Genomic DNA, 13,411 nt, shown 5'->3' with positions numbered 1-13,411 from the left:
GGGCCCTGCATGGGGCTGCCCTGCACGCTCACACCCCCAGAGCCCTCAACAGCTGCCATTAACCAGGGAATGAACGCTTGTCCGCCCTCCTCACCGAGGACTTAAGAGGGCAGAAAATGCATAAGGAAGCTCCAGACACAGGTATTGGCTAGTCCAGAGATGAGACAGAGCCCTGGAAGGAAGCCCTCTCCCAGCTTTTCAGAAGAGTACATGTGATTACTGAAGGCTCCTGCCCTGGTATGGAGGGAGGTTCGGGGTGATCCAGACCACAGCTGGCATGTGGAGACTATCCTCTGGACAGCTCAGGACTCACTGCCTTGCTGGTAAATTCCCCAGGCGCAAGGCGAGTCTGAGAGTCACCTGCTGTGGCTGCGCCCCCTGGGACCTGGAATGGGGGGAGGCAGGATTCCTAGGCCGAACTTCTGAGCCACTCACCGAGTTTTCGGCATCTGAGTCTTCCGAGCTGCTGATGACCACGACGCGCTCCTCTGAAACAGGGCAGGGGAGACAACGTTAAGGCCTGCCAGGGATGCCCATGGATGGGGCCCAGGGCGTTCTCCCGTGGGAATCCTTGCAGGCCAGTGGACTGGGTGGGTGACGTGTGCCCTGCAAGGGGGGATGTGAACGTTCAGCGCGTGTGCCAGCGTGGATCTGTTTGTGCAGAGGGGTTATTCAAAGCGGCTTTCCATCACTGCGTACTGTGCCTTGCCTGTGAACACTTAATTCAGCTGTTGGCCCTGGAGTGATTCAGAATTTACTACCTGTGGAGGGGGCGTGGCAAGCACCACCTGGTTTGGAACCTTTTGCCGTCCTAAAGCAGAACACTGGTTTGTTCCAATTCTCAGCTCCGTGAGCCACGAGATGTTTGAGTTAAAAGATACTTTATCGGGCTTCCCTGGTGGTGCAGTGGTTAAGAATCCCCCTGCCAATGCAGGGGACATGGGTTTGAGCCCTGGTCCAGGAAGATCCCACATGCCCCGGAGCAACTAAGCCCGTGCACAACTACTGAGCCTGCACTCTAGAGCCCACGAACCACAGCTACTGAGCCCGCGTGCCACAACTACTGAAGCCCGCGCGCCTAGAGCCCGTGCTCCGCAATAAGAGAAGCCACTGCAATGAGAAGCCCGAGCACCAGAACGAAGAGTAGCCCCTGCTCACCGCAACTAGAGAAAGCCCATGCGCAGCAACAAAGACCCAACGCAGCCAATAAATAAATAAACAACTTAATTAATTAATTTTTTAAAAAGATACTTTATCTAGGTTAATCAAAACCTTCTGATTACCAATAGTATTTGTGAGCAAGGATTATCAGTCAGGGCTGAGTGTGTGACCAGGGTCGGGGTTCAGTGTGACCAGGGACAGGGGTCAGTGTGGGACCTACAATGAAAATAAAGCTGGACTCTGGGTAAAACAGATCCAGGAAGAACTGTCTTGAACATTCCAGAATTCTATGGGTTGACCTCAACTCCCTCTCTGGCAGGGGCCGTAAAAGGTATCTAGGACAAATGAGGTACCTTAGGCAGGTGGCAGAAAAATTTGGGAACCGATGGGTGTGGACTTTACCCAAGTCCTCTCTGGGCACATGCCAGGCACCCACCAACAAGCATTTCTTGGGGAGACCCACCCCATGCAGAGGCACAGTGCTGGGTTCTGTAAGAGTGTGAAGACTGTTAGGGGAAGGAACTAAGGAGATGTGGTCTTTGGCCCGTCACACTCGTCACACTGGCATCCCAGCAAAGCACAGGCTAAACTATCCACTCTCATCCCCCAGACAAGCCCTGGGCTTTCCCTTCCCCATTTGGTGGCAGCTGAGGGCAGGACACACAGGGAATGCTGTTGGCTTTGGGCTCCGTGGGTAGGGTCAGGATGCAGAAGAGGGGTCCCACCCAGCCCCTGGAGGACAGCGTGCAGGCCTCAGCCTCTGCTGCCCACCCACCTCCCTACCTGCCTCCCCAGGGTCGCTGGTCGCATGGTTGCTGTCAGGCAGGAAGGTCTCATTTCCTATGACGGGGCTCTTGGGGCTGGGGGACCTGTCCAGGTGGGGTGGCGAGACTGCCTTGGAGGTGCTGGGCCTGGGCTGCTCAGGGGAGCTCCGAGCCAACCTTGACTCTTTCTCCTCCTCAGACTCCATCTTGATGACCTTCCTGGGGCACTCGGTCTGGCAGGACTTCCGCTTCTGTGGTGTGGCTGTGTTGGAGACCTCCTGTGCAACGGGGAGTCACAGGGTAGGGTCAGGAGCCTCCTACTGGGGCAGCGGGCAGAGACCAGACCTGGGTGGCAGGAACCTGTGCCCCCCGTGCCCTTTGCTCCTGCTGTTCTCTCTGCTATCTGCCACGTAGATCACGCCTCTCTATACAGGATGCCTTCCCAGGTCAGCATGCACACTGGCCCTGCTGGTGACCACTGACCTCTGCTGGCCACCACTGACCACTGACCTCTGCTGGCCTCTGACTGCCCTGGGAGGGGCTCATGCTTGGAGAGGAGCTTCCTGACAGGGAAACCAAGAGCAGGGAGAGTGTAGAATAGGTGCCTATTGAGGTCTGGATTCTCACTTCAGCTCCACCTCTTACCGCCTAGGAGGATCTGGGCCCTCGGGAGGGGAGGGGAGGGTGGGGGAGAACCTTACCTCTCTGCAGGAAGGGTCTTTGATGGAGTAGGCGTACACTGGCACAGGGTGTGCCCCTGGCACCGGCTGTACCACAGCCAATCCTGGGGCCTGCACCTGGGCCCTCTGTGCCTCCTCTGGCTGCAAAGTCAGGAAATGAAGGTAGTCAGAAATGACCAGGCAGCAGGACCAGGGCCAGGTCCCCAGGCCTGGGGTCAGCCCAGTCCCCAAGGCCTCACCCAGAAACAGGTGCAGGCTGCCCAGTCCAAAGCCCAGAGCCTATTGGGGACCAGAAGTCCTCCCCACAGCCTCCATGACTTCACCCCCTTGTGACCCTGAGGTGCTGGCATCCAGGGACCACTTCAATGCTTGTGCATCCTAACGGGGCTGGAAGATGACCTCAGGGATCACACTGCCCAACAACTCAAGGCTCGCTTGACAATAGGCCCAGCCTAGACAACTCCAGGGACAAAGTGCTCACTACTGAGCTGACACTGGCCTCCCTGTCACCTGTTCACAATAGCCAAAAGGTGGAAACAACCCAAATGTCCATCAGCTGATGAATGGATAAACAAAATGTGGGATAGCCATTCAGGAGAATATTATCCAGCCATAAAAAGGAATAAAGTTCTGACACACACAACGTGGATGAACCTTGAACACATCAGGCTAAGTGAAAAGCCAGCCACCGAAGAATACATACGGTCTGATTCCATTTATATGAAATATTCAGAAGTGCCAATGCACGGAGACAGCAGATTGGTGGTTGCCAGGGGCTAGGGGAGGGGAAGTGAGGAGTGACTGCTTCATGGGTACCGGGTTTCCTTTTGTGGTAATGAAAGTACTCTGGAACTAGAGGTGGGATGGTTGTACCAGACTATGAGTGTACTAAATGTCACTGGATTGTACACTTTAATAAAATAGTTAAAATGGTGAATTTTCTTATGTGAATGTTACAATAAAATTATAGTTAAAAAAAAAGAGGACGGTACTGTATTACGATTATTGCCTATCTACAGAAAAGGAAACCGAGGCACAAAGAGGTGAAGTGACTTCCTAAGGTCACAAACCTAATAAGGGCCTGGACCAGGGCTTGAATCGTGTTTTTGAAATGCAAGTTCCCTTCCTGCACCCACTGTATCCTTTAACATCCCTCTGCACCATCCTCTACCATGTGACACTGAAGAATAAGCTGGACCTTTTGCTGAAATCAAGTGGGTGACGTGGGGAGTGTCCCTCCGAAAGGGGAGGCCCAGACTCCAGGGCTCAATCCAGGGGCCCTGGCCTGCCACTCCTGCCTGCAATCCTGACCCCTTGGCACCTCACAGCCCCTGTGCGCTCAGTGGATGACCATCCATCAGGAGCCTGCGGTCTGTCCACCCAGTGAAGGAAGGGGATTCTCACACAGCTGGAGGGGGCTCTGGGTTGAGCAGAGAAAAGCCAGGCACTGGGCTGTAAGAGGATGAGGCCAGGGATGTGCTTTCCTTAGGACAAGCTCTGTCCCTCCCGTGTGGTGGGCGACATAGTCAGGCCCACCCTCACGGGGTGCACAGCAGGGATTACCTGGCCGAGCCCAGGCTGGGGAAAGCAGGGAAAGCCCCGCACGACAGGCCATGTGCTGGGGACCAGGACCCTGAGGTGGGGCTCTTCTTGGTATCGAGTGCTTTCATGTGAAACGTGGGCTCCCAAATCATTGGCTATAATGGACTGATTTCCTTCCCTCCTCCTTGCTTCCCGGGTTTATTTTTCTCAACATCTTTACAGAAAGGGAGGAGAGCTGGATCAGAGAGCGCACCTGTGTGGGAAGGGGAGAGGGGATGATCTCCCAGGTCATATTCTCCCAGGTCTCTAGGTAAAGTACACAGACTCCACAGCACTCTCTGTGCCAGTGTTCTGCAAACTACAGTTGTGACCCATGAGTGGATCACGAAAGCAATGTCATGACTAGCATTTTTTTGTATTACATAGAATAATACAGAACAGAAAATTAGAGTAACTCCCATGTTTATAAGCATAATTCGTTTTGCAAAACTTCTGTTTTAGCTACAGGTATGTGCATGTGTATACCCTGTAGGTTAGATGTAAAATATATTTTTTACAGTGGGTAGTAGTCAAAAAAGTTTAAATCACTTCACATTCATTAAGATGGCCACTATTAAAAAAAAAGTGTGAATGAGAAACGTAGAGAAATTGGAACCACTGTGCACTGTCGGTGGTAACGCAGAATATGACGCAGCCACCATGGAAAACTGTATGGTGGTTCCTCAAAAATTAAAAACAGAATTAGTATATGATCCAGCAATTCCACTTCTAGGCAAATTTGATGTTGTATATATTTGATCACCATTAAAAATGAAAGAGTTGAAAAGGTCCTGGTCTATCCTTCATGTATGTCTCTGCAAACTGCTGGCATGTAAGAGAACCTCTTTCCACCTGGGCTGTGAACTCCCCCAAGACAGGGCTGGGCTCCTCTCCACCTCCGTCCCATCCTCCCTGACACCGCCTGCAATGTTAATGAAGCAGGGGACACACATGAGGGCTCAGTAAAGAAAAAAAATCATGATGACTGATTTATAGTTGTTTATAGTTTTAAAACAATTTATTTTTTTCCATTGTATTGTGACGTCATTGCAAAAAGAGCCTGTGAGAAATAGAGGAGGGAAAATGTCCGAGCCACTGTCCCACCCATGTGCTCCTAGTTAAGCCTGTTGGTGTTTTTCACCCTCTCCGCCTACAGGCACAGGGTGGCGATAAAAGTACATCAGCAGTTTCAAGAGAGATGAGTGTCGGCCCTAGAAGCCCAGTTCCTGCCTCCTAAGGCAGGAATGTGGGTCCAAGAGTTGCCTTTCTTCTGGCACAACCAGACCATGCCTGCCACCCTCAAGCGGCCACACCTGTCCTTTGCACGCATGGTGTGTGACCCACTTCCATTCCCCAGCTCCATCCACCCTCACCCCCAAGCCTATTACCAAAGTGAAAGCAAGAGACTTTGCAGGAAGAGGATTCTTCTGAGGTTCCAAGTTCAAACTGCTTAGTAGCTGGTAGTGAGAGGTCACAAGACCAGACCTGGCAAAATGCCTAGACCTTATTCACACAAGGGTACAGGCTCTCTTGCTGTTCATTAACCAGCGACTGACACCTGGAAGACAGTGCAATCTGTGGACCCACGGCACTTTCAACTATCATTCATATGATTTCTTTGGGGACATTTTTCATTCTAGCACTGTTTGTAATGCCAAAACAACCTAAATAGCCAAGGAGTCAGCTAAAAATAAACCATGCTACATCCACTTAATGGACCACCATGCAGATGCAAAAAGGCATCAGGAAGCTCCCTGTCTACTGATAAGGTAAGAATTCCCAAATACTGGGGCTTCCCTGGTGGCGCAGTGGTTAAGAATCCGCCTGCCAATGCAGGGGACACGGGTTCGTGCCCTGGTCCGGGAAGATTCCACATGCTGTGGAGCAACTAAGCCCGTGAGCCACAACTACTGAAGCCCGCGCCCTAGAGCCCGTGCTCTGCAACAAGAGAAGCCACTGCAATGAGAAGCCCGTGCACTGCAACGAAGAGTAGCCTCCACTCGCTGCAACCAGAGAAAAGCCCACATGCAGCAATGAAGACCCAACGCAGCCAAAAAATAAAATACAATTAAAAAAAAAGAATTCCTAAATACTATTATGCCTAGGGCACAATACTATGTATATGTGGTACTGTGCTACTTTTGTACAAAAAAAAAAAAAAAGGAAAGCAAATATATATAGTCATATTTGCTTGTAATTACATAAAGAAATTTTGGAAGGGTATGTAAAAATTAATAAAGATAGGAATATGGGTATAAGAACTGGACAGACAGGGGACAAGGTGGGAGAGAGACATTATTACTTTTAGGTTTTTATTTCTGACCATGTGATTGTATTGCTTATCCAAAAAATGGGCTAACTGAAACTTGAACCATCTGTGCCTCTAAGAGGCTGAGAATGGGAGAGTTTCAGAAAATAAGGAGTGAAGTATGCCTGCAAGTAAAGAATTGAGTGTGTGTACAAAGCTTATTTTCTTTTATCTGGGCAAAAATTAAAACACTCTGTTCCTTGGAACAGAGCTGTTGCCGCCTGTTCTGCAGAGAAACTTTTCTTTTTGAGGGCTGTGGTAAATGGATGAACATACATAATAAAACTCACAAAATATTTTAAAAATATATAAAACAAAATTAAGTCGCTGGTCAGTCTTAGTGTTTTACAGTATTTGGGAAAACAACTGTTACAGTTTTATTGCTCTGAGTAACTGACAAAGCAGAAACTATCCAGTTTTTGTAGCAAAGGCGTCACACGTAAACAAGCAAAATGAATGAAAAAGTCAAATGGTTTGCCTCATTCTCCAATAGCCACAACTCAAGCTGAACTGTGAAAGTGGTTTAACACTATCCTAGGTGATCTTTTTTTCCCTCTTCTGGTTTATTTTTTTGTTTGTTTTATTTATAGTCTGATTTAAAACAATCAGATTCAAGTTGGTTAATTTTAGTTATGTAACAACCTGACATGATGGAGGAAAACAACCTTTAAAGGGATTGTGTCTATGGTTTGATTCACTTAGAAATTTTATTTTCTTGTAACTTAAGTGCAATAAAATGTGTTTTTCATGTTTAAAAAATGGGCTAAAATGTCCTTTTTTAAGTTTTTTTTTTTTGGCTGCACCATGTGGCTTGCGGGATGTTGAACCCAGGCCACGGCAGTGAAAGCCTGGAATCCTAACCACTAGATCACCAGAGAACTCCCCTGGTGTTTTTTTTTTTTTTAATGATTTTTGTTTTATTTATTTATTTATTTATTTATTTTTATCATTGTTTTATTCTTTTTTAATGCACCATCTTATTTTATTTTTATTTATTTATTTTTTTAGGGTGTGCTGCGAGGCACATGCAATCTTAGTTCCCCAACCAGGGATCGAACTTGCATCCCCTGTAGTGGAAGTGTGGAGTCTTTACCACTGGACCACCAGGGAGGTTCCCCCCTGGTGTTTTTTACTTTTGTATATGGGTATATGGGAATGCAGTACCCAAGGCAGTTAGGAAGTGGCTTCAAGTCCTGCCCCTAGCTTGCTGTGTGGCCTCAGGTTAAGTCACACCCTCTCTGGGAGCCTTAGCTTCATCCTCTGTACAAGAGAAGGTCAGAATCCAAGATCTCTCCTAGCTTTGAAACTCTCAGATCCTAAGTTCTGCCTCTAACAGGAAGCCTCTCCTGATTGCCTCAGCCTACAGCAATCTCTCTCTCCTATAGGCCATGCCATGGCAAAGCTAGAAAGGCTGAACACCCTCACCATAAGACTTGCTTTCCATGGAGGACTAGTCAGTCCTGGGCCCAGATCCTCAATAGGCACGTACACCTGGATGACCAGGATGGGGGGCAGACCAGATACCCGGTCCAAGAAGAAACTGAAGAAGCTTATCCTGGCAGAGAGGAGCCATGCATGAAGCACCCAAGAGGACAGGTTAAAGGGATGCCGTTGCATTTCCACCCAGGGACGCACTCTAAGAGCAGTCCAGAGATGGGAGTGGCTGCCTCAAGAATGAGTGAGCTTCCTGTCCCTGGAGGGTGTGCATGATAGCTGGACAGCCACAGGTCAGGGGTGCTGCAGAGGTAATGCCAACATTAGAGGGAGTGTGGGCACTTCCAAACCCTGAAAACTATGGTTCTTGGAACTATGCTGACCCTGAAATCACACCGATAGAACCCAGGCTGCTGTGATCACTGTCTGACTCCTGGCCCCATTCTTCATTCGTCTCCAAGATCCATGTGTGGGGGGAGACGAGGGGAAGGTCCACATACCTGGGGTGGGGCACACGGAGGGAGGGTCATCTGCCGCATCTATCAAGGGCCTGCCTACCAGTGACCACCTCCTTTATCTCCTGTCCATCCCTGGGCCTAACCCCTCCTGAACCCATCAAGAGCTACTTTGGCATTCAGGAGCCCAGAGCCAGCCAGCCAGCCCTTCCTTTGTTCCCTCCCACTGAAGGCTCCAGCCCAGGTCCTTGCTGTCCCTCTCTCAGGTGCTCTCCCTCCTCTACTGCCTGCAGACACAGGAAGAGCAAGACTCAGTTTCCTTCCTTACACAGGGGAACTCCCAACCCACCTGACCGGCAGGACATACCACCTCCCCTTCAGACCTCAAGCCCATCTCACCAGGTCAACGTCAGAAGTGTCTTCGGGAGTGCGGGCAGCTTCTGGGCTGGCTCTCCTGGAAACAGCTGCATCTGGAGAACACAGAGAAGGTCACAGGCAGGTCAGAGACATCCCTGGTGAGAAGCATCCTGTCTCAGGACAGTGACAAAGGAAACATCCCCATTGCTTTTCCTGGAGACCCATTCTCCAGGGCCTCTGGCAGCACTGGGGAAGCTCCATGGAGGGGCTGTAATTGGAAAGAAAGCTTCCTGACTGCAATGGGCATGAACTCAGCCAGAAGGAAGAGAGAGGTAGCACTAGAGAGTGCTTGCCTTTGGCTCCAAACCCCAAGCACAGCTCTCTCCATCTTGGGGCTACCACCAAGGCAAAGCATGGACAATCCTAACACCGTTACTGCTCACTGATTTTTCTGCATAATGAGAGCTCCGTGATACTCTTCTGACCTGCACCCTGTTTTTATTAAATCTAAATCTCTCATGCTTCAGAATAAAATAACTCCTTTCTCTGCCACTTCCCGGTTACAACACCCAAGGCAAGCTGTTTAAACTCTATGCAGGTCATTTCCTGTACATGGGGTAACAGTCACCACCTAGGTGGAGAAGGCACAAGTCCACACCCACTCTAGTACTGCACTTTTATAAGCCCACATCCGCTATCGCCAAGGGCAGGAGTGAGCAAGGTCTCCATCACTGGCACCTACCTGAGAACCTTCAGATTCTGTAGCCTCCCTCCCCTTACCCAGTAAGGGCATCCTCACACCAGCTGACCAGAACTCAGAGTCCAGCCTAGAGATTTTGTCAAAGAGCCATTAAAGCCTCCCTGCCCTGGAGGCCCTCCTGTGTACCCCCTGTGTCTCTTGGAACTCCCCTGATATCTCCAGCTCCTATAAAGGTGCTGCAACTCCTGGATTTGTATTGCAGAGCCAAGCACTATCTCATTCCTCAGCTATGTAATGTGCCCCAACCTTGTCTCCCAGTTGGACTGGACAACTCCAGGTCAGGAACTGGTGTACTGTCCCCATACTTCCCAAGTGCCCAGTACAAGGCAGGGCCCATAAAGGTTGGAAGCTGGTCCAGATGGCGGGCCATCCCAGGGGGAAAAGGTCTCCTCCACTGAGCCCTAGCATGGTTCTGGGTAAGCACCCAACCACAGGGGATAGGGGGAGTGGTTTTCAGCCCCTTTGCCCATACCGCATGTTCCAGTTAACTTCTCTGTTGCTGGACACAGGTGGCTTAAGAGAATCTCCTGAAGTGGTTGGTCCCTCTGGGGCTAAAATGATACAGGGTCTGGTTCTCAGCTTTGTCGTTTCTTAACTTCCTCTAGGGTCACAAGATCGCAGTTAATCCATAGGGCCTTGTTAATCAGTCAAACGTGACCCCTCTGGGTGGCCGCAGCCTCGTGTCAGTGCCTCCTCTCCCCCAGATTGATCCTGCACCCTGTAACCTATGATGTGATCAAACCCAAGAGACTTAATAAAAACCCCATAGTTTCCTTTTCTGTCATACGGAACTGATCTTCTCTACCTCGCCTTTCCCAAGGGACAGCGGCAAGGCCCAAGCCCTTAAACGGTAAACAGGACAGCCATGAGGGTGGCTTACCTGTGCCCTGGGTGATACGAGAGACGAGATCCTGCAGGCGCACCTTGAATTCGTCGAAGCTGTCCATGCGCACGGCAGCTCGCAGGCTCTGGGGCTCCTCCCGGCGCAGCTGCTGGAGTGCCTCGCGCAGGAAGCCGTGCATGTCCAGCACCTCCTGGTCGGAAGCATAGAGCTTCATCCTCTGCACAAGCACGCTGCCCGTACGGATGCGCTGCAGCACAGCATCCAGGCGGCCCAGTTGGCCTGCTATCTCTTCGTAATCGCGCTGGTACCGTGCATTCACCCCCTCCAGCAGTTGGCGCTCCTGCTCCATCACGTATTCCACCACCTGGCGCACGCCCCCGCGGATCAGCTCCTCGGTGTCCACGCGCACGCGGCCCAGCTGGCTGATGGCCGAGCTCATTTGCGCCTGCGCCGCGCCAAAGGCGCGGTCCTGCTCCTGAAGGTCCTGGGTCATGACGTCCAGCTCCTCCTGCCGCTGCTGGATCTCCGTCCCGATGTCGCACTTGAGCTCGTTGTGGCCCCTATCCAGGAGCGCGCAGGAGCAGCACAGCGGCTTGGAGCAGCCTCGGCAGTAGATGCTGTGGACACATAAGGCTGGCCTGATTTAGGGCTCGTCTGCTTTTTTTCTCTTTATATTCGTTATTAAATTCCTCTTCAAAAATTACAAAACTTTGAATCATGGTATGTTTTCTACGTTCGTGCTTTTCTCAGTTCAATGTTTGTGGTTATGGTGATAGTATCCAAAACACCAATAAAACGTTATTAGAACATCAAAAGTTACTAAAGTAATAATAGCTAGCCTCCATCCGTGAAACAATACAAAGACGTACAACAAGAAAGTTAATCATCTCTTCCCAGCGTTTCTGAATTTCCTTTCCCCACCTCGGAGGCAACCAGGTGAGCACCCTGGGTGCATCCTTCACACCTCTCTCTATTCAAACAGCTTTACATAAATATCCAGACTATGCTGCTGCTAGCAGAATTCTAAGGACTTGATACATTTCATTCCACTTAATCCTCCGTAGAGTTTCTTAAGGGAGAATTACTGTTATCCTCATTTCACAGATAAAGAAACCAAGACATTCAGAGTTTAAATAATTGGCTCAAATATCTACAACAGTTTTGGGCAGGTTGATGTTCTTAAAAAAAATAAGAGCATGCTAAACCTGTGTAACTTCCTCCTTTAATTGAACTTTTGTTCAGGACACTCCTCTAGGTCTACAAGTATGGACCTGATGTATTCTCATTAATAGCTTCTTTACATTCCAGATGGACCACACTGATTCATTCATCCTGTTAATGGAAATCCCAGTGATTTCCTGTTTGTGCATTTTTCCTCAATATGCCCAATGCTTTCTGTAGCCTAATGCATGCATCCTTTTGTTTCTATTAAATACATTATAAAATAATAGGATTGCTAGATCAAAGAGTATGCATATTTTTATTTATTTAATATATTTTAGCCAGAAGACACTTCCATAGCATTTACTATGTGTCAGACACTATTATAAGCATTTGACAAATATCAACTCATTTAATCCTTCTAACAATCCTATGGAGTGGGGATTATTATTATCCCTATTTTAAGGATGGGGAAACTGAGCAAGAGGTACAATAACTTGTCCAAGGTCACACAGTTAGTAAGTGGTAGAGTCCAGATACAAATTGTAGTAGGCAGAATAATGGCCCCCATCCAAGTACTAATTCCTGGAACCTGAATATGGCACCTTACACGGCAAAATAGACTTGACAGGTGTGATTACATTAAGGATCTTGAGATGGGAAGATTATCCTGGATTATCTGGGTGGACCCAATGTAAGCACAAGAGTCCTCATAAAGGAAAGAGGCAGGAGGCAGGAGAGTGAGAGAAGGGAGAGGTGATGATGGAAGTAGAGGTCACAGTGACACTATGCTGCTGGCTTTGAAGATGGAAGGGGATCATAAAATACAGAATGCAGGCAGCCTCTAGAAGCTGGAAAAGGCAAGAAAATGGATTCTCCTCAAGAGCCTCCAGAAGGAACACAGCCCTACTGACGTCTTGATTTTAGCTCAATGAGACCCATTTCAGACTTCTGACCTCCAGAGGACCTAATGGTTTAGGTCCCTAAATTTGTGGTAAATGTTACAGTAGCAACAGGAAACTAATATAAAAAACCCAAGCAGCCTGGCTCAGAGTCCATGCTCTGAAACACTGCAGTGCTGCTTCTTCAAATATTACCAGGAAAAATATTAGTTACTTCCCTAGAAATACTGCTGTAATTTACTCTCACCGGCAATGAAAATAATAAGTTAGCCCACCTGAGGCCAGGAGAAAGGATTTTAGCTGGGGCCATTTTGGCCTTAATTACTGATAGCAACTTGTCCCACAACTGCCAACAGAGAGCCTGCTGGCCGACCCAATTCTAAAATCTTGAAACCAGGTACTAGTCCTCAGCTTTGCCAGCTCTCAACCTTCCCAAGTCACCCAAGGTGGTAAAGTCCCAGGGCTTGACCCTCCTGCTCAAACACAGGAGACTTATGCCACGCTAGCAAAGCTTTTCTGGAGACAGAAAAGTGTGTGGAAAGTGGGATGGGGGGTGCCACTGGGTCATGAGCCTTGAGCTCCTCCAGCCTCAGGAAATCGGATCTAAGTAACAGAGACCCACATCACCTAGAGTCAGGGCCAGTGGCTGTGGTAAGTGGCAGTTGGAGCAGAGAAAAAAGCTGGGCAGATGTGGATCTGACCTCAGCTCTGTGCCCTTCCTTGGCAGGTCATTTAACCTCTCTGCACCTCAGTTTTCTTACCTGTAAAATAGGGATAATTCCTACCTCATATGGGAGTGCTGGAGAGGATCAAATGAGGTAAGCCATACATGAATGTTTTTTAAAAAGACTATGATTATAATTGCCTGAAATATTAGTGCTCCCTAATTAGACACTACTAATGAGAAATGTGAAGCAATTATGAAAGGAATGAATAACTCTACAGCGGGCAATTTGGCAGTATTCATCAAAATTACAAATGTATTTATCCTCTGACCCAGCACT

At 49.0% G+C, this 13,411-nt stretch overlaps 1 protein-coding gene across 6 annotated transcripts in view; it reads right to left on the bottom strand.

Annotated features, from left to right (window-relative positions):
- The window catches only part of PML (PML nuclear body scaffold), a 44,420-nt gene that overhangs the window by 13,164 nt on the left and 17,845 nt on the right, over positions 1-13,411 (bottom strand). For 5 of the 6 annotated variants that reach the window (XM_082618402.1, XM_082618405.1, XM_082618403.1 and 2 more), the window contains exons 3-7: positions 10,381-10,961; positions 8,783-8,853; positions 2,627-2,746; positions 1,945-2,203; positions 436-488 (exon numbers count right to left, since the gene is read on the bottom strand). In XM_082618402.1, the coding sequence (XP_082474528.1) occupies positions 436-488; positions 1,945-2,203; positions 2,627-2,746; positions 8,783-8,853; positions 10,381-10,961 (1,084 nt within the window). Of the gene's footprint in view, positions 1-360; positions 489-1,944; positions 2,204-2,626; positions 2,747-8,782; positions 8,854-10,380; positions 10,962-13,411 lie in introns of all 6 variants that reach the window. The other variant, XM_082618407.1, reaches the window with a different exon arrangement.

Source organism: Mesoplodon mirus (assembly GCF_964341445.2).
Source record: "Mesoplodon mirus genome assembly, chromosome: 4".
NCBI classification, from domain to species: domain Eukaryota; kingdom Metazoa; phylum Chordata; class Mammalia; order Artiodactyla; family Ziphiidae; genus Mesoplodon; species Mesoplodon mirus.
This window is presented reverse-complemented; position numbering and strand designations above follow the sequence as displayed.